The sequence below is a fragment of the Aspergillus pseudotamarii genome (genome assembly GCF_009193445.1).
Source record: "Aspergillus pseudotamarii strain CBS 117625 unplaced genomic scaffold BDV38scaffold_90, whole genome shotgun sequence".
Classification (NCBI taxonomy): domain Eukaryota; kingdom Fungi; phylum Ascomycota; class Eurotiomycetes; order Eurotiales; family Aspergillaceae; genus Aspergillus; species Aspergillus pseudotamarii.
Window position 1 is genome coordinate 43,936 of NW_022475104.1, and position 19,950 is coordinate 63,885.

General features: G+C 48.8%; 7 protein-coding genes across 7 annotated transcripts; 3 read left to right on the forward strand and 4 right to left on the reverse strand.

Annotated features, from left to right (window-relative positions):
• The first annotated feature begins 66 nt into the window (after positions 1–66).
• Positions 67–1,613, forward strand: BDV38DRAFT_223872 (class I SAM-dependent methyltransferase). The gene is made up of 2 exons (XM_032052824.1): positions 67–388; positions 548–1,613. Exon 2 carries the CDS (start codon positions 690–692, stop codon positions 1,431–1,433), a length of 744 nt encoding a protein of 247 aa, XP_031908172.1. The 5' UTR covers positions 67–388; positions 548–689; the 3' UTR covers positions 1,434–1,613.
• Positions 1,614–5,339: 3,726 nt separating this feature from the next.
• On the reverse strand, positions 5,340–7,000 carry BDV38DRAFT_262171 (putative aminotransferase). Its single transcript, XM_032056078.1, has 4 exons — positions 6,908–7,000; positions 6,371–6,843; positions 5,555–6,309; positions 5,340–5,460 (listed from the first exon to the last, which is right to left on the reverse strand). The coding sequence occupies exons 1-3, from the start codon at positions 6,938–6,940 to the stop codon at positions 5,592–5,594; spliced, it is 1,224 nt and encodes a 407-aa protein (XP_031908173.1). The 5' UTR covers positions 6,941–7,000; the 3' UTR covers positions 5,340–5,460; positions 5,555–5,591.
• Positions 7,001–8,223: 1,223 nt separating this feature from the next.
• On the reverse strand, positions 8,224–9,996 carry BDV38DRAFT_262173 (uncharacterized protein). Its single transcript, XM_032056079.1, has one exon. It carries the CDS (start codon positions 9,904–9,906, stop codon positions 8,569–8,571), a length of 1,338 nt encoding a protein of 445 aa, XP_031908174.1. The 5' UTR covers positions 9,907–9,996; the 3' UTR covers positions 8,224–8,568.
• A 283-nt stretch (positions 9,997–10,279) lies between these two features.
• BDV38DRAFT_262176 (DNA helicase ZGRF1-like domain-containing protein) lies at positions 10,280–12,071 on the reverse strand. Its single transcript, XM_032056080.1, has 2 exons — positions 10,821–12,071; positions 10,280–10,774 (listed from the first exon to the last, which is right to left on the reverse strand). Exons 1-2 carry the CDS (start codon positions 11,829–11,831, stop codon positions 10,766–10,768), a joined length of 1,020 nt encoding a protein of 339 aa, XP_031908175.1. The 5' UTR covers positions 11,832–12,071; the 3' UTR covers positions 10,280–10,765.
• Positions 12,072–12,627: 556 nt separating this feature from the next.
• Positions 12,628–14,819, forward strand: BDV38DRAFT_223959 (uncharacterized protein). The gene is made up of 4 exons (XM_032052826.1): positions 12,628–13,044; positions 13,131–13,448; positions 13,501–13,617; positions 13,685–14,819. The coding sequence occupies exons 1-4, from the start codon at positions 12,934–12,936 to the stop codon at positions 14,597–14,599; spliced, it is 1,461 nt and encodes a 486-aa protein (XP_031908176.1). The 5' UTR covers positions 12,628–12,933; the 3' UTR covers positions 14,600–14,819.
• Positions 14,820–15,039: 220 nt separating this feature from the next.
• Positions 15,040–17,643, reverse strand: BDV38DRAFT_275378 (uncharacterized protein; the record flags this gene model as incomplete). The annotated part of the gene is made up of 2 exons (XM_032058012.1): positions 15,040–16,804; positions 17,132–17,643. The coding sequence occupies 2 exons, from the start codon at positions 17,641–17,643 to the stop codon at positions 15,040–15,042; spliced, it is 2,277 nt and encodes a 758-aa protein (XP_031908177.1).
• Positions 17,644–17,932: 289 nt separating this feature from the next.
• Positions 17,933–19,867, forward strand: BDV38DRAFT_223928 (putative RNA 3'-terminal phosphate cyclase). The gene has a single exon (XM_032052825.1). It carries the CDS (start codon positions 18,223–18,225, stop codon positions 19,717–19,719), a length of 1,497 nt encoding a protein of 498 aa, XP_031908178.1. The 5' UTR covers positions 17,933–18,222; the 3' UTR covers positions 19,720–19,867.
• The last annotated feature ends 83 nt before the right edge of the window (positions 19,868–19,950 follow it).

The window sequence follows — 19,950 nt, forward strand, 5'->3', positions numbered from 1 at the left end:
GTTGACTCTGTCTTTATATGTCAGGAACTGATCTAGACACCATTTGAGGAGTTCGAAACCATATGTACCATGAATGGATAAGAGATCCTGTAACTTGGAACCCTTGTAGTTAATTTTTCGTGACTAATACGGCGGTAGGTGCGGAGGATTAGTCATGCATCGCCGTGGAAGCTGGACATCTTCAACTTCCAACTTTCTCTTTCTGATCCCCTCTCCCATCCCACTTCTCTTGCCCTTGTCCAAAGAGATGAATCGATCGGTTAGCCAGTTATAACTTTCCATTTCCCTGTCCATTGAGAACAAATGGCTTCTATCAATGAGCCTACTACCAAGATGTGGCTGGCATCACTGCTGGAACCAAGCCTGCTTCTACTCTGGGCTATGTCGTGTAAGTTCAATAGAAACACCCATTGCCTGCTACCAGTGTAGAGTGATCTTCTAGTATAAGGCAGTTACTTGCCGCATTACCGATGGTGTAGACATATATGCTCACTGATCCCCTCGCCACCAATTCCCGAGTAAACTTATGCTAATAGAAGCCTGACAGATCATGTCAAAGTCAACTTGGAAGCGGTCTTTAAACGAGGGCAGATCCTCGCTCCACTTCTCCAGCCCGGAAGAATTCGCGATGAGGCTTTCGGCCGTTTCTGGGTCTCCTTTAGTAGTGAGTCCCTGAGCATTAAGCCAACATGATAATCATGCTCACAAGCTACGCGGCGAATCTTGAAGACGCCGTCGAATCCCAGCCCCCACGCCCACCAACCCAAACAGGTGTTCAAAGTTCCTCGGATCTAATCCCGCCTGTCTTAGCTCACGCCTCAGGCTTAGTCCTAGACGTCGGCCCGGGAACAGGAACACAAATGCCCCTTCTACGCTCGCCAGCTATCAAAGCAATCTACGGCGCTGAGCCCTGCCACGGTCTTCACGCGCAACTGCGCTCCAGGGCCGACGCCGAAGGTGTAGGTGAGAAGTACCATGTTCTTCCCTGCAGCGTCGCCGCCTCGGAACTTGTCCCCGCTCTCCAGAAACAAGACCTTCTGCCTGCTGGTACTACTGCACCTGACCAGACAACTGGTGGCGTATTCGACTCGATAATCTGCGTCCGTGTGCTTTGCTCTGTGCCGGATTTGGAAAAGTCTGCTCGGGAGCTCTATGCTTTGCTTAAGCCCGGTGGCAAGATTCTCGCCGTGGAGCATGTGGTTAACCCATGGCGTACGGCGAAGGGATCTGTTGTTGCGAGGGTGATGCAGGCTGTTTATGGGTTCTTGGGTTGGAGCTGGTATATTGGGGATTGTCGGATGAATCGGGATACGGAGAAGGCGTTGCGAGGTGCGGCGGAGGGTGATGGGGGATGGGAGGCTGTGGAGGTCGAGAGGTGGTTTGGGAGAACTTGTATGCCGTATATTGCTGGGGTTTTTGTTAAGAGAGGGTAGGTTGATTCGTGGATTAAGATGTTGGGTTTTGATTATGGTGGGCTCTAGGTGGCTTTCATACAGATGGTATTTGTGGTGATGGCCGTGGTTTGGTTTGGTATAAGGATTATATGATATGTCCGACAGACTTAAGAAGTCTGTAATGACGATCGTATCTAGCTGTCTGGAGGCATAACCCCCCAAAATTGCCATCTTATAGGGTTATACAAAGAACTTCGGGTCTTTGATCGCTGTTTTGGTGACCATGGACACTGTAAACAACCAATTCAAAGGGTATATTAGTGAAGCTGTCTTTTCCTCTCAGTTCATCTACTTCATTAATTTAATCCTCTTTTGCCGGTTTGATCATTGCCACAAGCTAATACAGCTAGTTGAAAACCCATGAATGAGTTGAATAAAGAATAGGTAATGGGAGAAAGACATTGTCGTGACCTCTCTTAAAGTTATAGCTTTATTCATCTAATCATGCTTGACTTATATGACAATGTATCGGAATATGCAAATGTTTGCAAGCCGCTCCACAAAGCTACAAAGTTGTCGTCTTATATTAGAAACAACGGCTCGTTAGATGTGCATAGGAGTATCAGTATACCGACAGCTTTCATTAACATGTCGATATACTAACAAAGAACGACGATAAACGACAGCCAACAATTCCCACGATAACTGCTGTAGATCTAGCAACATGGTAAAAGAACAAAGGTCATATGCTGGATGTTGACCAGAAGAACAATGGGCGATAAAGTAAAGTAAATTGGCTATATATTAGAAAGGACGGCAACAACCTCAATTTATCTTCAGCGGTAGCGCTCTTGTCCAAGATTCCATTTACATTTTTCTCCATATGAGCTTTTAGCTACTTATCCATAAATCTTCCATATCAACCCAACTACCGTCCCACGATCATCCCCCCCCTCCACTTATCTCCAACATGGAATCCCAACCACCAAAAAGACGAGAACCCTTCTGGTCTCATTTCAACAACCTAGTCCGTAGAATGAACCCCCTATCCCACGGATCCCCAGCCTCCACCAGCGTAACCCCCTTCGACAAGGACCCCTTCACCACCGGCGTGATAAACCTACGCATCATAATCATCACTGAAAAAGGCCTCTACAACTCCCATTTCTGGGACGGGCCATCCTTCTCCCAAAGCACTATTCCAATCCACGGCCCGAAACTCTTCGAACACGACGTCCTCCGCCCCATAAAACATGGCCTCCGATTCTGCACCTCCGATGACACCATCCTCGAAGGTCCCCCGGCATGCAACCAATACATCAGGGACGAATATGAGCCCCTCGCCTTCATATTCAGTCCGAAGAAGCGGAACTCGGATGTCATGCAGTATCCGGCGCAGATTGTTAAGATTGCTCATGCGCTTTGGGATGTCTTGCCTAGTGCAGATGTTCGGGTTGTGGGGTATGTTAATGTGGGGAGGGCGGATCCAGTGCTGAAGGATTCGGATTTAATTGATCCTAATATTGGGGATATTGGGCAGCTGGAGGGGAAGGTGGTTGTGGATTATCAGCCTAGGGTTCGATTGCAGGATGGGAGGGTGGGTTCGGCGGTGGATGTTTGGATTGGGGATATGGAGGAGAGGGTTTGGAGGAAGGAGTGGGTGAGTGGAGAGGTTTTTGGGTTTGGGGGCTGAGTGTCGGTGTTCTTCTTATTCTTTAATATGGGGTTTAATGGTGTTGAGAATATTTGAGCTTATGCTTATTGTTGTATTTTCTTGGGTGATGGATGGTCCTGTGAGGTGATGTTAGTATTGCCTTAGGGCTGGATGATCACATGATTTGAGTGCTGGTGGGACCACGTTCAACTATTTTTGCTGGAAATACTACACATTGCGGCTGTTGGTTTGAAATGAAAACTCATCAGTAACTCTTGCAATATGTTACTACTCCTTTGTACGATGAACCAGATAGCTTTTTATCCCTTTTCTCGCTGGCAGATAGTGGGAGAGTCGCCACCTCAGTTTCGAAGCCGAGTATAGTGGTATAATTTCCAGTTCTTCAAGGGATCAGATGAAGAGGAGCCAATCTTATATAAGATCCAGCTAAAATGAGTCAATAAGGTCTATAAGGCAAATTGATCTATCTACCGATAAGAAGACACATACTGGCCGGGCCAGGGGTCAAACAATGCTGAGCTAAAAGATATAGAAAAGAATCAGATCCGCTGTACTGGTCAATGGAATCAGAATACCTTAACAAAGTACTATTTATGTCTTGTTTCTTTCCTCGCCCTCAGCGGCGCTAGGACGCCTCCGCCTAACGGATGCTACCGGGATGGATCTGCTCCGGTCTGCAAAGGAAATTGCCATTCTGACTGGGAATACGGAAAGAGTGGGCGGGCGTGAGGAAGTTCTGTTGCAGACCAGCCGATTTCCCGGGCCATACTTCTTGGGGGTAGATTGGGTTTGTAAAGGGTGGTCTTATTAAGCTCAGTAGTGAGGTCTTCAATATACCCGAGGAGCTTTCCTCACTCCGGTTCATGCAGGCTGTAGGCCCTGGGCTAGTACTGTTAGTCTAGTCCTTAAAGGTCGACATACCATATTGACTTTCTTACTGTCTTCCGGGCTAATTCTACGGCGGGGAATTATATGATAAGCTTGAAAAGTTCTTTAATGGATGTTGGAAGCACGCGAGGCTGCATTCCCTCCGATGACCGCTACCAGATCTATGTTGATTGTCTCCACTGAATGGAGGTTTTGTCGGGTTGATCGACAAGTACTCCGTACATATCTGAACTATCCAGCCAAAGGGCGGAATTTATGGGTACCGCCAAGACCCCGTGGATCCGGCGATCTTGCCATATTTCTGCACTATTGAATTGATGCATCCTGCGATACGTCGAGAGTGGAGAGTTCCCTTCAGTTGTGCCAGACTTTCAGCTGATTTATGCCGCAGCTCGTGCCTCGTCGGTACATGCGTACTCTCCCCGACTCCACATACTATTGCAGTGTTCTCCATACTACGGGTCAGATTCGAGGCGATCATCTAAGAAGGTGGATACAGATCATCTTCTGCTGTCCCAGAGATACCTCCCACATTTGCGTCGGAGGATGGCTCAGCGAGGTATAAATACAGCTCAAATTCTCCGGTCCCATCCATCGGCATCATCCCTCCCATCTTGAACAAAGACGCAACCAGACAACCAACCGAGCTATCATCCACCATGGTCAACTTTAAGGTATATAGATCTTCCCCCACCTAGACAGAAACAAATCCACTCACGAAACCTCGTCGATCTATATAGCTTGCTGCTGTCCTCCTCCTCGCCAACTCGGCCCTCACGCTGGCCGCGAAACGCAACTACACACTACAGTTCTTCGACAGCTCGGAGTGTGACAACCCCATCGGGGATCCGATCTCCTTTCGACACAAGGACTGTGTTAACATTACCGGGGATGTCTTCCCATACGCATTCACCATGTCCGACAACCCGAAGGGTCTGCGCTGTAAATCAGGGTACGAGCCCATACTAGACACCTATCATGGGTCTGGGTGTGATACTCTGGGATATAGTCCCGTGAACCTGGTATCAAGTGCAGGGTCTGCGTGTAACCACATCATGTTGCCCTCTGACATGCCCGTGAAATCTGTGCGGTGGTACTGCCGCCCGAGGGAGGGGCCTTAGGTGTGTATGTGGTGACTGTATCATTTGCTGTTGTATTATGGGTCGAAGCGTCAATGACACTTGTGGACTTGTTGAAGCGGGAGATATCATGAAAACGAGGGTTTTTATAGTTGGCTTATTGTGTGAGCTACTACCTGGTACATACAAAATGGCCTCAACAACTTGTTCTTCTCCTTTATTGTCATTCCTCGGCCTCATTGTCGGGTACCTCCCCCCCCCCCTGAGCACACGTGCCTGCTCACTGAGCAGACCCCCGAACGCCCTCACTAAAGCGGCGGTGCCCTGAATAGGAAGGCTGTGGTCGGACTAGAAAATCAAGTACGTGTAGGCACATATATATTCTTGTGTTTTAAATAGTAGCAATGTGGGAGAGCCAAGGTTGCTGGATAGGAAAAGAAAGGTTAACCGAACAAACTCGCACAGGCATTTACCAGGCATGAAGCAGTGCGAATAGAAAAGTAAAAGAGAAAACCTACGGAAAAGATAGTAGGAAGACACAGAGACGAGTCATACTTAATCTGCCAGAGCCAACGACTCGTAATCTTCACGCATAAACTCCCTCAAAGCATCCAACGCCGCCCTCAAAGCCTCCGTATCCCCACCAAACCCAAGGCGTACATAGCCGCTGAAATTCCTCCCATCCCCGAAGCATTTTCTCCCCGGCACAAGGAGTACGCCCTTCCTTGCTAGGAGTTTTGTGCAGAATTCCACGTCATCTACCGGATGACCGGACGTAGTAAATCTGATGAACCCGATTGGACCAGCAACTGGTTTCACCCATTGACAGCTCGACGAAAATTCCTCAATGAAGGATTGAACAATGTCAAGGTTATTCTTTGCTAGCATTGTGTTACGTTTCACCAAATTGTAGACGCAGGAGGGGCTCAGTGCGAACGATGCGATCTGTTCATCGACTTGACTGGCTGTTATGAGGGCGTAGGAGCGAGCATTGATACAGAGGTCGAGGATGGGTTTACTGTGCGATGCGATCCATCCTATTCGGATTCCGGCGAGGGCGTAGGCCTTTGATAGCGAGCTGGTAACAACTGTGTTTTCATAACCAAAGGAAAGGGCTGAGGGCGGGTAGTCCGGGTCTCCTGGAGCGATGGAGTGGAAACTAGGACGATAGACCTCGTCGCTGAAGACTGTTATGGAGCGGCTTTTGGCGATTTGGATGATCTTTTCGAGGCTTGATCTGGGGATGATTGCGCCGGTGGGATTTTGTGGGTTGCTAGGCTTGATCAGTTTATCTGATGGTGTACTTTGGGCATGGGGAGAGAACGAAGGCTTACTTTAGGACGATTATTTTTGTGTTGGGCTGGATGAGGCTTCCCAACTCCTCAATGTCGAGGTTCCAATTATCATTCTCCTTTGCCTTCCACAAACTGACCTGCGCTCCAAGGGAAGCTGGAAGGGAGTATAGTTGCTGGTAAGTGGGGTACTGGACGATAACATGATCTTTGGGGCCAAGTAATGCAAAGAGCACAATGAAGTTCGCCAGCGATGCGCCAGGAGTCGTCAAAATCTTGTTAGATGTTATGGGCACTGATGATTCATCTGAGTATAAGTTTGCAATGCTGTCGCGTAGCTGCTCCAATCCTGTGAAGGAAGGGCCATAGTTCATTGGCATGGATTGAACGGAGGCGAGAAGATCATCATCTGTTGCTGCAATATCGGACAACGATTTGAGGTCATTTATTGTGACAGGAAGGGAGTACGAATGAGCCAAGTTATACTTGGGACCAGTTTCCTGAGTCAGAATCCACTACAGCTCGTGTTAGTTCATGGTCTTTCTCCTCAGTTTCTCCGTTATGTGGCTGGCCACTTACATGGTCAACTTCGAAAGGATCGAGTTTCACCATAGCGACAAGTAGTAGTTCTTTTTTTTGTTTAAGTATTGGATGTATAATTGAGAAGCGAAAAGATTCAATCTTATCTTTCGTCCGGTAGAGCATATCGCCAGCATTTATATCCATGTATGGATCCAGCTAATGAGTAAGAGATGCATTTGTATATTGAAGGGCGTGGGATTGACTCCACTTTTACGAGTCACCATCTAATGAATGATCTTCCTCGGTTTGATCATGATTCGCACCAGGTTTCTAGGCCAGTGTCAGTGTTCACCTTTGTTTTTTTTTTTTTTTTTTTTTTTTTTTTTATTTTTTTTTTTTTTTTTTTTTTTTTTTTTTTTTCATTTAATATTGGGTATCATATATCTGATCCATAGTTAATGATAGTGTTGAATGATTTGCATGTAGCGGGAGTACATCCACCTACATAACAATGAAAAAAGCTCGAAGTGAGCATTGATTTACGATGCTATTTAAATAACTCTAAAGACTAGGCGATTTACTAGAATCTTACTATTCCCGAGTGATTATTTTCTGAATAGTGAACGGGGCCGACCTCTCAGTCGGTCTTTTCTGGAAGTCTTGTACTAGAAACATAGGTGTTTTTTTCCTGGCACAAATGGCACTGGCTACTGAGAAACGGGGCTAAGTTCACGATATCAATGATCAGCACGTAGTTCCATGAAAAGATGTCGATGTTCGCGACGGCTCCACGCCTATGGATCAACAGCGCCAACGATGATGGTAGCGGGGATTCCCTGGTATATGCGTGCGATGAGACCTCGGGCTTCCACAGAGGTTGCACTATTTATGGTGCTGAAATCAATAGTTCCCATGGCTCCTCATATCCCCAGGCTCGACGTGAGTTCCGCCAATGTCGCTCTCCTGTGGTTTTTGCGAACGAGTCTGTCGATACACGACGCGTTTCGTGTCTTCTGCTAGCGACGATTCCGGTCTGACTGGTACACGGAAGAAGCGACATCTGCCGTTGAGGAGATGTGCCTGGGTTGGTTTTATTCATCATATCTTATTGAAGCAAGAAAGACAGCTGAGGCGTTATTGTTACCAGGGCTCTTTTGTGGATGGGCGTGTACTCACCATCACACTGTTTAAAGATATGAAATAGATTAAGGTAGCAATATCCTTGCCCTCAGTGTCGGTTAAGCCCACCGCAACTAGGGTTTGGTGTATGTTAGATTTACAGTCAAGTTGAACCTCCCCCCCCCAGGTTATACTCAGAATTGAGACCTATTATCTACAATATACAAGGGCGAATAAAGTAGCCGTAAGATGCCCCATGCCCCATATCGAGTCAATCAATATCTACCGAAGACAAAAACTTGGATAGATTTCAATCACCTTGCTATGCCGTAATGCGACCTCTAAAGACGCTGACGATTGTAGGGACTCGGTTATATTACTGATTTCGAATGGCTTATAGGGGCCAGGAAGTTTGAGAGATGCTACTAGCTCGATTCTATTCTTCCAAAAGGTCTAGATGCTAGCCAACTCACGTACATTATCTGTAAGGTAGTTGTCGTGCTGCCGCCGTGTCCTTCTATCTATCCGGGAAGGGGGAGCCTTAGTTGTGGCTGTGGTTGTAGTTATCATAGATGCCCTGTCCAGTATCGAAACCAATTCTAATAGCGTGTATCAAATGCTAATGGTTCCAAGTACCGTCTGATCCAGACTACCTTTCCCTCCGTGGGATCCATCACCGCCGCAAAATGGGTCATCTCATTGGTGGTGGGGTATGTCGTCGTCCATTTAACAACTTCTTTTAGCGTAGCTGTGACTTGGGATTCCACCAGCGTACCCGAGCTAGGAGCAAGTAAAGAGGACCCATTTGGGGCGACTTCATGTGACGATCCACCTCCCCTCCTCTGAGATGCGCGAGTGCGTTTTAGAGGGTCTTGGCGAGCAGTTGAGTACGTGCATTCTGGGATTGAAGTGGTTTTCCTCGCCTGCCTGACTTTCTTGTCCCAGTGCGCTTGCATGAATTTCCTCCGTTCTTCACTGTCTCCTATGAGATCCACAACTGAAACGGCCACCCCTGTTCCTAGGGCCGCACCGACATGGTCACCTTGGTGTCCGTTCTCTCTCGTCGAAGGGGTGACATGATCACTGTTTGTTGCGACGATGAAAGATGATTGTCGTTCTATGTGAGCTGTCCGGTGGTCTTTCTCTAGGACCACCGCATCGACCCCATCACAAAAGATCAGATACGCAGCTGTAGACGGCGTTCGCATTACCGTCGGCCAGACCTTGTCGAGAGCCGGCGGGGAAAGCGAACCATCCGAAGGAAGGATATACCCTCTCAGTATAGAGGATATAGACCGTCTCCACCCGAAGAGCACAAGCAAATGACTTCCATAATACCGATAATTACGCAGCCAGCTGCTCGTATCATGGTTCGGTCTGAAGTTCAGGGAAACACTAAGTCCCCTCCTGACACCGGTCAACACACCCACAAACCCGATGTAAGTGATATTAGTCGCCAGGACGGTATCGTAATCAGGTCCGCGGACATATTCAAAGCAGACGAGCAACTTGCGGAGCTCGTCCATGCCCCAGTCTAGGGTCCGGAAATGGAAGAGTCGAGGCTGTGATTGCTCGCCTGCGGGGTTGTCAAGCTTTGTTAGTACTGCGCCGCTTGTGCAGCCCATTAGTAAGTCCAGGAGCACGTTGAATGAGACTAATAGGTATAGTTCTATCCCAGTGGTGCGGCTAATGCCTTTGATTTCTTCCGTTTCTTCGTGGGTGTACAGGCGGCGCAGAGATAGGCGTGATAGTCTTTTGATCCATGGTAGGAGGAATTTGGGGAGCGCTTCGGTGATGAGTTGGTCAAAGAGACTCGTTATGGAAACTAGGTGGTTGTGGTATTGTCTTGCGACGTGAATGTATCTTTCGGACGGGGGAAGAGAGAGGTCGATTTTGAAGACTGGGGGTACTTCACCTAGGTGCGTTGCATGCGCCATGGTCAGTGATACTTATTGAGGAAATGTGTCATTTGAGATCGCATTGTTGTTCTTTGCTTGTTTTAGGTTTTGTGAGGTGGATGAAGAAATGTAGGCTGAAGCATGTACAGACTTACTACTAGTAAGTAATTAAATTAAATACTAGGCTCCCGTGTCTGGACACATGACGTAGCGCAGATCATTGGTTTGGTATTTTTATCTACCACGAGATACATCCACAGAGCACCGTTTCTATTATTCCAATTGATCGGATGACTAATGGAAGTTTCGTTTTATGCTATGTTCTATTGAGCGACATGACCAGTGCTCATACTCCTCTTTACGACTTGAATAGACAGTTCAGTGGACATGACTCTTTTTGGATTTAGGGTATCAACAGTCTAGCGCCTCCTCGCATATATCATAGGCAAGTTATCTCATGACATTGATTTCACATGCCTAATTATATGAGAAAATTTGTGATGGTAGCAATGGTATACACAATCTGAAGGGTATCATAAACGTAAATCAATTAGGTTTGGGTCGCCCAGGCGGCCAGAAGTCGAAAAGGTCGAGGGCCTCAGAAGTCCAGGGTCCTTGCTCACGGGGTTCATCTTCTTCCATACAGCGGTTAAGCGGGCTTTTAAAAGGTAGTGATCGCGGTCGGACGCCATTTGCGGTTGTTAAAGTAGTGGGATCTGAGTAGGACTTGCGGAGGCCAGTCAAACCAGACTTTGGTAGAGTGCCTTGCGCGCAATGATCTGCTGCGGTCTTGTCCGGGCCATATCTGGAGACACTGGGCATCTCATCTAACGCAGCCAGTGTTGAAGCAGAGGGTATGAAATCAGCGTTCGTTGGCACAGGATCGGAATTTGTCAAGTCAATCTCCCTGGGGCCGTCAGTCCATAGCGCTAATAGACAGATGAGGAACATACTAACGGCGGGGTTTCTCGCACGGGCACATTTGTCTTCTCTGACAAGGGGGAGGGAAGGGATACTTTCGAGGCTGTTTGGCCAGGTAATAAGGCGCTATACATCAACTTTCTCCTCGGACGCTCCGTGGACAACCTAAGTGTGTTGACTGGAGTATCTATAGCAATCCTCATGGATTTCTCTGCAGGTGGAGGGGCATTGTTGACAGGGTTCTGGATCTTAGCAACAATGGGCTGAGCTCTACTGCTCGGTGTTTTGTCCGGTGGCGATACTGTGGCTGATGGAGCTTTCACTGAGCTTGGCGTCTTCCTGGGTCGCATTACTGATCTAGTGTCTGCAGCTACAGCTGCTGGCTTGACTGCAGGAGGCTCCTCCGATAAATCAATAGTTACGGGCTGGGGCCGACTCGAACCATGTGCACGTGGTACGTTCTCCGATGCAAGCCTTTGCCTCTTTACAGCTCTTTCACGTGGTTGTGCATGACCTTTACTCTGCTCCGGCGGATGTCTTTCTTCATACGGAGAGACCATATGCCCGATATGTGTCTTCTTGATGCCTAACAGATCATTAAGGGAGCGAGATGACTGGGAGCCGATTGAGGATCGTAGAGGAGTGGATGTGCGTAAAGACGGCGTCGGTGGTTCCCCCAGCCGTGATGGGGATTCCTGGCTTTTCTTATTGCTGTAGAGACCGGAAATATCCGTCTCCGTCTTCTCCATTGGCTCGCAGACTTGAATCAACACGCCTCTATCCAGTTCCAGCTCGTCCCCGTCCTGGATTGCGTCACCCTGTCGCCAATGTAGGTCACCAATAAAATTTCCTGTGATATCATAAGCCATGATGCGTTTGTTAAACGTGTGGTATCTGAGGTAGCCATCTTGCCAGCGTTTGGCTTTGCGGCGCATATCGTGGGTGTAGAGACACCGAAACTTGATGACGGGCGCGGTGTTCTGAGTCGCCGGGACGCTCATGCCGGGGGTGGCACGCGGGGCAGAGGATAAGGGCGTCGACATGGTCGAAGGGAAGAGGGCCAATAGTTGGCGACCCTCTGGCTGAGCACCATCTGGTCGCTGGGTGGGGACGAGGCAGGGGTCGACGTGGTTGCAGAGCACACTTTGTTCCGCTGATAGAAAGAGAGATTTATTTGCCTGACCCTTGAGGCGAGAAAGGCGGGCATTGTTGGCCTTAGGCGGAAACACCTCGCTGGTGCCTGAGAGTCGCGGGGGAGTCTAGACTTTGGTATCGATGATACGCGTACGGTATTATTTATTTGCATGTCGATACTTGAACAGTTAAGTTCCTACTGGTATGGGACTCCTACTACTACTACTACTACTACTACCACCACTACTACCACCACTCTACGACTTTTGTTTAGTCCAAAGAATCCGATTCAAATGGTGATGAGTGTATCTTTCTCTTTCCCTTCCGCTGGGAAAAGAACACAGCTTCCTCGTCCAATTCAAGATGTTTATTAATAGCCGGAAGTTCTTCTTGGCGGTCTCCAGTTCCAGCCTTAATGGAGTTACAGGACTTGACTGGTTCCACTGGTACTCCATCGTACAGGAGGAGACAAGTCGCAGGAGAGACCATGGGACAATAGGTATTGAAGCTCAGGAACCCAACGTTATTATTATTCCCCATGGACAAGTCAATTGAGCGATATAAGTTGACTGATTGTACAGTGTCCGCACAGACCCAGGGTCTAAGACGTTAAGCAACGAAGAACAATGACTGGAAGGATCTACAGATAGATTACTCCATTCATTGATTGGCCTTACAGGGTTTATCTCCAGTATTTATTCACTGTTAAATGCCTGTCAGTCATGCTGTGAAATGAAACGACGATCAGATGGTGGCTGCGTCATCGCCTACTGCACATTTCTTATTTTTCTTTCCCTTTGCTGACACTTTTTTTTTTGAACTCTTCCTTACCCCTTTCCCTCTACTTTTTCTTCTTTCTTCTACCCCTCCACTGTTGATCCAAGAACCCTGCATACATAATACATACAGTTGATCAGATCTCTCATCCCCTGGCTTGCAATCGGATCAAGACTAACTCCGTCGTCCTTTGTTCCCCGTCCCCCGCATTCAAGCAACCTGGCAGAAAACACGATGCAATCCGTACAAAGACATTTTGGTAAATTGATGAAAAGATCCGCCGACGACAGTCAGGTGGCCATTCTATTGAAAGATTTCGACGAAGCAAATAAATTGTTAGGCAGAGTAAGCTTGACCTGTTGACTACCCCCACCAATTGCAACCCAATCGCATAGTATTTATTGTACCGCCGCTGACCATTGAATGGACAGATTGTTGATTCTACTAAAGCTTGGCGAGATGCTTGGTCTTCCCTACTCACTTACCAGGCGCGCATACTCGGCGAGTTAGAAGGATTATATGCGCCCATCATTGCTTCCTCCGACTCCTCCACAGCCGACAAAGCCGTCCAAACACCCCAGGAAACATTGGCCCGAACCGCGAACCTAGCTCAAGAGTATGAGGAGCTACGGAGCGAGCTCCTTCAGGAGCTTGAGGCCATCAACGATCGTATGATTAAGCCCGCCACGCAGGCTATGGATTACATGAAGCCGTTGGAAAAGACAATCAAGAAGCGGGATGATCGAAAGGTAGGCACTTATCTCGTCCACTCAAACGTAGCTTCAACTAACCTTCCCATAGCTAGATTACGAGCGTTACCAAGGTCGCGTCGACAGCTACTCGAAAAAGTCGAAGCGATCGGACCGAGACAACACAGCGCTGACCAAAGCCGAAAGCGATCTCGCAAGAGCAACAGAGGTACATATATACGATGACCTACATACCACCCAAGTAATCACACATCACATACTAATCCCAAACCCAGGAATACCAAGCCTCAGACGAACACCTCCGAAAATGCCTACCACCAGTCATAACCGCCGCATTCTCACTGCTTCCTAGACTGCTAGCCACGCAAATCGAGATCCAAAACACCATGCTAGCACACTACTACACCGTGGTCCAGAACTTCTGCGAACAGGAGCACTTCCCCTCACCCTCCCCACCGATGGAACAAATAATCCAAGACTGGGAACATGCCCACCTCTCCACACAACAAGAAGTCGAATCCCTAGGCTGTATTGCCAACGGAAAAGCAGTGCGTCTATCCCCAGGATCACCCGACGACCAACGCAACGGGCACAGCAGCCGTCTCCCAAACGGCCTCAACTTCCGTCGACCCTCAAGCAGCAATGCCTCGACCGTTGGCCCCACATCGACATCTACACCAACTCTCCAGCCCCCAATCTCGCCAGGCCGCAGACTCTCCGCCCCATCCGTGCACGACACAAAACCAACCCCAGTAATGGAAACCAAACCCCGCCTCACCAGTCTCGCCTCATCCCCGTCCTCAACTCTCACCGTCCCAACAACCCATCTCTCTCCGCAACCCCCCGCTTCAACCTCAGCTTCCTCCCCAGCTGAATCCTACGTCTCTTCCCGAACAGACTATTTCAGCCGAAATCAGCATCCCTCTGGCAGCGCAGCAACATCCCCGGGATATAGTGTGCTTGCCGCCGCGAAGAAGAAGCCGCCGCCGCCGCCTCCGAAACGGATCGGTTCGAATCAGGGGTTGTTCGTCACAGCTTTGTATGACTTCGGTGGGCAGAGTGCCGGCGATCTTGCCTTTCGGGAGGGGGATCGGATTCGGGTTCTGAAGAAGACGGATAGTACGGATGATTGGTGGGAGGGAGAGCTTCGGGGGGTTAAGGGCAGCTTCCCGGCTAATTATGTGGAGTGAAAATCTGTTTCTTTAATTTAATATATCCGAAATTTATAAGGTAAAAAGATAAAGGAATTGGGATTATGCGACTTGGATTGGGGTTTGAAGCAATTGTCCTTGGTTTGTAATTATCTTCGGCTGGCTGTGTGGTTGTGAAGAGACATTTACTTGAAGCATATTTGGTATCTAGTTCAAGAATAATGAGACATGAGGCGCATTATTATATGACAGCCAAAGAGGGCAGAGCCTTCTTCACCAATTGACCTGCACCTCGAACAGGCAGGCCTTCCATTGGAAACATAAGCTAACAACTAACCGTGGATGTACCCCACGATATGCTAATAAATACAAGAATAACGTCTTCATGCTAGGTGCATTTCCTAGAACAGCTCAGGGGTTAGCAAGTCATATGGGTAAGCTACGACAGTCAAAATCTTCCGTCCTTTAAGGATCCCTATCTAGAGAAATGCTTCGTTCGGAACACTGTCGTCTGACATCTCCATGCCCATCTGTCGACGCCGGCTGTTAAGAAACAGTTCCACCATGCGTTTGCTCGACATGGGCGAGTAGGTGCCTTGAGACGGTGGGTATCGTTCAATGCCATCGACATGTCGGTTATCAGCCCGTATGTTCTCATTGGTAAATCTGGTGCTATCATGATGACGGCTAGGTCGAAAAGGCACGGGCCCTGTGTCTTGGGCCTGGGACCATTTGGCGGAAGCTCCACTATATTTGCCGTTCAGGGTCAATCGCTGTGACAGTTCTCTAGCTTCTCTCTTAGGCGTGGGAGATTCTGGCATCCAGAGCCTGTTGATCGGCCTTGACTGCATGGGCAACGATGCATGCTGGTCAAGCCGTGCGCGGATCCGACCAACGGTAAAAGATGACCCACCACTGTTAGGGGAGACTGATGTAGGAATCGAAAATGGGGGAGCAGTAGCCAGCCCATGCTCTTTCGAAGCTGTCACCATCGTGCGTACACTTGGAGACCGACTGAACGGCCTAGAGAAATTATTCCCGGCCCCGATCTTGCAAGCTGTTATTGGCTCTTTACTCGCAAAAAAGCGATCATGATCTGAATCCTCCTGTTGACGCGCCAAAGTGTTGTTGTCACCCCCCGGCTCTCGGGATAGAAGCCGCCGCGGCATGTTAGATGCATCGTCGTAGATTTGCGTATTTTCTTTATAATGCTCCTTTGTCGGCGTGAGATTCTCGATCATTGCCATTTGCGACTGCATCCATTGCTGCCAGTCGGCACTTGCCTGCGGTTGGATTTGGGGTTCCGGGAGATTAGGAGTTCGCTTAGGGGATCTGTATGCCGATCTCTGGCTTTCAAAGATTGTAGCTACCCCTAGCTCATCACTATGGTTTTCAGCGATCGGGGAATTGCCACTGGTGGTTCGTGAGTAGATGCTAGGAGAATCAGGCGTATCCAATGTCGGAGACCCGGCGTCATTTATACTTTGAGCATCGTCCTCTAGGGCACTTTGACTATCGAGCATAGTCGAGCACTTCTGGGGGGTTACCGTGCCATCAGGGGCCGTTGCATATGACCTTGGGGTTGTAAACAATTCGTTACTGGGGGCCCGACGAATGGTCTGCCTACTACTGCGAGGATACAGAGACGACGCCCGTGTTGGAATAGCACGATGTTCTCGGACTTGTCCAAGGGCAATTTCTTCTTCCGTATCCTGTGCATGATTCTGCCCGATCCGCCTCATCAGTGCAGCATACAGGCGTTGGCTATCAATAGAATGCTCTGGCATGGCTGGTTCTGAAGAAGATGGAAACTCCTGTCTAGGGGAGTTGCTTGGGGTGAGTAATAAAAGATTCGTGCCCGAATCGCCTTGTTCGTTGATGATAGACAGATGGCTCTGTTCGCCTGTTTTGCGCGTTACGATAGTATTGGCTACGGTTGAATCAGCCCAGCTTGTAACACGCGAGCGGCTGGTTGCAAGACTCTCTGAACTACGGGTACTTGGGACCGTCTGAGAACGATCAGCAACAGCGAGCCTATCGGCATAAATCGAATTCCGATCATTCCTAGATGGATAATCGTCATCCTTGGATGTTGTCGATAGCACCCGGTTCTGTGCCTGGCCAACGGGTGACATTTGTGCTTGGCTATTCTCTGCAACAGGTTTCGATAGCCTGAGGACTTTCTTGATACCCCTTCTAATAGATGAGGATAATGAGCGCGCTTTTCCCTGGGACATGGCATGTCTAGAGGAGTCCACCGAAGATTGGGTACTAGCTGCATCTATGCCGGAAGCGCTATCACCACTATTACTTCGAAAGCTTTTTCTGAACGGCTTATGCCCTTGTTTGGGTCTGCGGATGGAGGACCCTCTGCACTGGTCGGTGCTATCTACCGAGCTTTGAAAGAACTGGTTATGGGCTAGCTGGATTGCTGCATCATGACTCTTCATATGGTGGATTGCATTGCCAGATTGATGGTTACCCCGGAGGAAGGAAAGTGAGCGTTTCAAGGCCCCGCCGGAGTTCTGCACCTCCGACCCTTGTGCTTTGTCAAGAATCGCATAGCCATACAACCGAGAAGTTGCTCCATAAGACGTACGAGAATAATGTTGTCCGCCTGCAAACATTGATCGTGACTTGCGCAGCCGGCGGTATGAAGACGGTAGAGAAGAATTGCGGCCATCTAGACCACCGAATTCACGAATTGGCGGCAGCGCTGCGGACGAAAGCTGAGAATTGTTATTTTCTTCTGAATCACTCACAGTTAAAGGCCGGGGCTGTGTTTGAGTAGCAGTCAAAGTAGTGTCAGAATTTTCAGTGTCACCGCTTGGTCTGTTTCTTCTCTGCGGTATCGCCATGCTACCAGGACCACCCAAGCGATCATAAGAGCGTTGAGAGTCCGTAGAAGATCGCTCTGTAGAGCGCCGCATGGCCAAAGATGCCGCGACAGTTGCGTGTTGCTTGGCGATTTCTGGATCAAATGGCTCACTAGATACCGACATTTGTTGGCTCCTTCGGATGGAGCGAGTTGATCTAGATCTCCTCAGATGATTACCTGCACTGAGAGACATTGCGGGGCACATGGCAGCAAAAGCACGTGAGTACAGATACAGAGCGATGAAAGTGATACTTTGAGAATAGATACTGCACAGATGGATAAAGTGCGGTCTAGTAAAGTCTCTCGTGATGGACGAAGGTGTTCATGGTGAAGAACCCATGGCTGCTAGGACCTGAGGAAAGAGCGATGAGAGGCAGCATGTTGTCTTGCAAGGTCGCATCCATCATGGCGGCTTCCTCATCTGAAGCTAGAGTAGGAGTTGTCTTAAGAGATAAATTTGGTCAGGTCCTATCCAACCTGGGATTGCCTGTTTTGGTTATATTAGTTAATAATTAGTTCAGGGTTCTGGTCCGAGATGATCAACGGTTAAGACTGCGGCTGTGAGTCATGGCTCTGATCCGCTCGTATAGGCCATGTCACATTGACACATTCCAACACGAAGAGTCAGTAGCACAAATCCCACATAATGGAGGCCTTAGACACGCGCTTCTTGATATTAAATATAGCGCTTGATGTTCCAATGCTAGTACCCATACGCAGCAGGGCATTTTGTTTATTCAACTTTGCACAGCAGGAAACCAGTCAAAATTGAGGCCACATCAATATGGACCAGTCGGATGGCATAAATCCTACAACGCAAGCCGTCCATCTGGATGGAAGGACTCTCGAAGGAGGGGGCCAACTTGTGCGAATTGCCGTCACCCTCTCGGCTTTGACTGGCCGGCCCGTCATTATTGACCATATCCGAGGCAACCGATCAGGGAAGCAGGGGCTCAAAGGCTCACATCTTGCCGCGATCACATACCTCGCACGTGTGAGCGGAAGCTCTGTCGTGGGTGCAGAGCTAGGATCGACCTCGTTGAGTTTCTATCCACGAGCAGTTCAGATGCCAAGAGATCGAGGCCATGAGCGGGGAGGAGCGATCGAATCACATATCAATATTGCACTCAGAACAGCAGGCTCGGTGTTTCTAGTGTTCCAAGCACTATATCCTTATATGCTGCACGCGGGAGCCAATTCTTCCGTCCTCGAGCGCCAGATTACTCTATCCATTGTCGGTGGGACCAATGTGTCGTTCTCGCCGTCATACGATTACGTGGCGCAGGTTTTAGTGCCTAATTTCGCCAGAGTGGGATTGCCTCACCTCTCTGTGCAGCTAATCAAACGGGGATGGGGGACGGGCCCTTTTAGCTTGGGAAAGGTGACTCTTATTGCGGATCCGCTCACGTTGTGCGAAGGTGGTAATGGAGCCGGGTCGAGCCCTCAGTTTCCACCCATAGACCTTTCTCAATATCAGCGTGGGACAATCAGTCAGGTTGAAATTACCATTTTAGCCCCCGACGATCCGTTCCCCAAGAGCACAGGAAGAGGCATCCGCAGCAAAGGAAGAAACCAAAGACCTGGTGGGACACAATTTCGGAGACATATGTCAAGGGCTGAAGGAGACAACGATGATTCACCGAACGCCACTCAAACTATTCGCCAATTTGTCGAAAACGAAATCCTCCGGAGCCTCCACAAGGGTTTGAGGAAATTACCGTCGTGTGTGTTCACCTCCGAGCCATTGTCCTCCAGTGCCGCTGTCCGGCATCCTCACACAGAGAGCGACGGCAACGATATTCCTGTTAACATTCGTACGACTGAGACCACACACCATTACTCGCACGTATACATACTTATTGTAGCGCATACATCGACAGGGTTCAGGGTGGGACATGATGCGCTCTTTGGCGTCAACGGCGATCCCGGTGCGCGACAAGCGCGGCATAAGCAACGGAACGGCCCAGAGGAGGCGGTAACGGTGGTGAAAGATTTGGTGGAGCGATGTGTAGAAGGATTCTTAGAGGAATTGTATGATCCTCGCCTGCAGCAAGGTTCTACCTCCATGAATAGAGAGGAATATCCCCCTTGTGTGGATAAGTACTTAAGAGATCAATTGGTAGTATTTGAGGCACTGGGGAGATTAAGATTCCAGCCGAACGATGACAGCCGCCGAGGGAAGGAAGACGAACGATATTGGAGTCTTCACATGCAAACGGCGCGTTGGGTCTGTGAAGAGATGCTGAGTAAACAGGCACATGACATGAAGCATTTACATTAAGCCCTAAGGTCAAGAAATATGGGAAGAAGAGGACAACGCGAAACATCCAGTCATATAATGGGGAAAAAATTATAGTAAATGTATGATTGTCAGTAAATCGTACAGTCGAGCGGGTATGAGAATCGACCAATATTAAAACAATGAGTACACATCACAAGACAGACGAAAGCGAAATATCTGAACAGAAAGTAAAGCAGATATTAAAGGAGAGAAGAAGAAAGGTATCCATCT

Excerpts from the sequence above, each read along its gene's own strand:
- BDV38DRAFT_262173 (XM_032056079.1), bottom strand. The coding sequence starts at position 9,906 with ATGGCGCATGCAACGCACCTAGGTGAAGTACCCCCAGTCTTCAAAATC.
- BDV38DRAFT_223928 (XM_032052825.1), top strand. The coding sequence starts at position 18,223 with ATGGACCAGTCGGATGGCATAAATCCTACAACGCAAGCCGTCCATCTG.
- BDV38DRAFT_262176 (XM_032056080.1), bottom strand. The coding sequence starts at position 11,831 with ATGTCGACGCCCTTATCCTCTGCCCCGCGTGCCACCCCCGGCATGAGC.
- BDV38DRAFT_223959 (XM_032052826.1), top strand. The coding sequence starts at position 12,934 with ATGCAATCCGTACAAAGACATTTTGGTAAATTGATGAAAAGATCCGCC. Across the intron at positions 13,449-13,500 it reads AGAAGCGGGATGATCGAAAG|CTAGATTACGAGCGTTACCA; the intron begins GTAGGCACTTAT and ends ACCTTCCCATAG. Across the intron at positions 13,618-13,684 it reads ATCTCGCAAGAGCAACAGAG|GAATACCAAGCCTCAGACGA; the intron begins GTACATATATAC and ends TCCCAAACCCAG.
- BDV38DRAFT_262171 (XM_032056078.1), bottom strand. The coding sequence starts at position 6,940 with ATGGTGAAACTCGATCCTTTCGAAGTTGACCAT. Across the intron at positions 6,844-6,907 it reads ATCCTTTCGAAGTTGACCAT|TGGATTCTGACTCAGGAAAC; the intron begins GTAAGTGGCCAG and ends CACGAGCTGTAG. Across the intron at positions 6,310-6,370 it reads ACAAAAATAATCGTCCTAAA|CAACCCACAAAATCCCACCG; the intron begins GTAAGCCTTCGT and ends GATCAAGCCTAG.
- BDV38DRAFT_223872 (XM_032052824.1), top strand. The coding sequence starts at position 690 with ATGATAATCATGCTCACAAGCTACGCGGCGAATCTTGAAGACGCCGTC.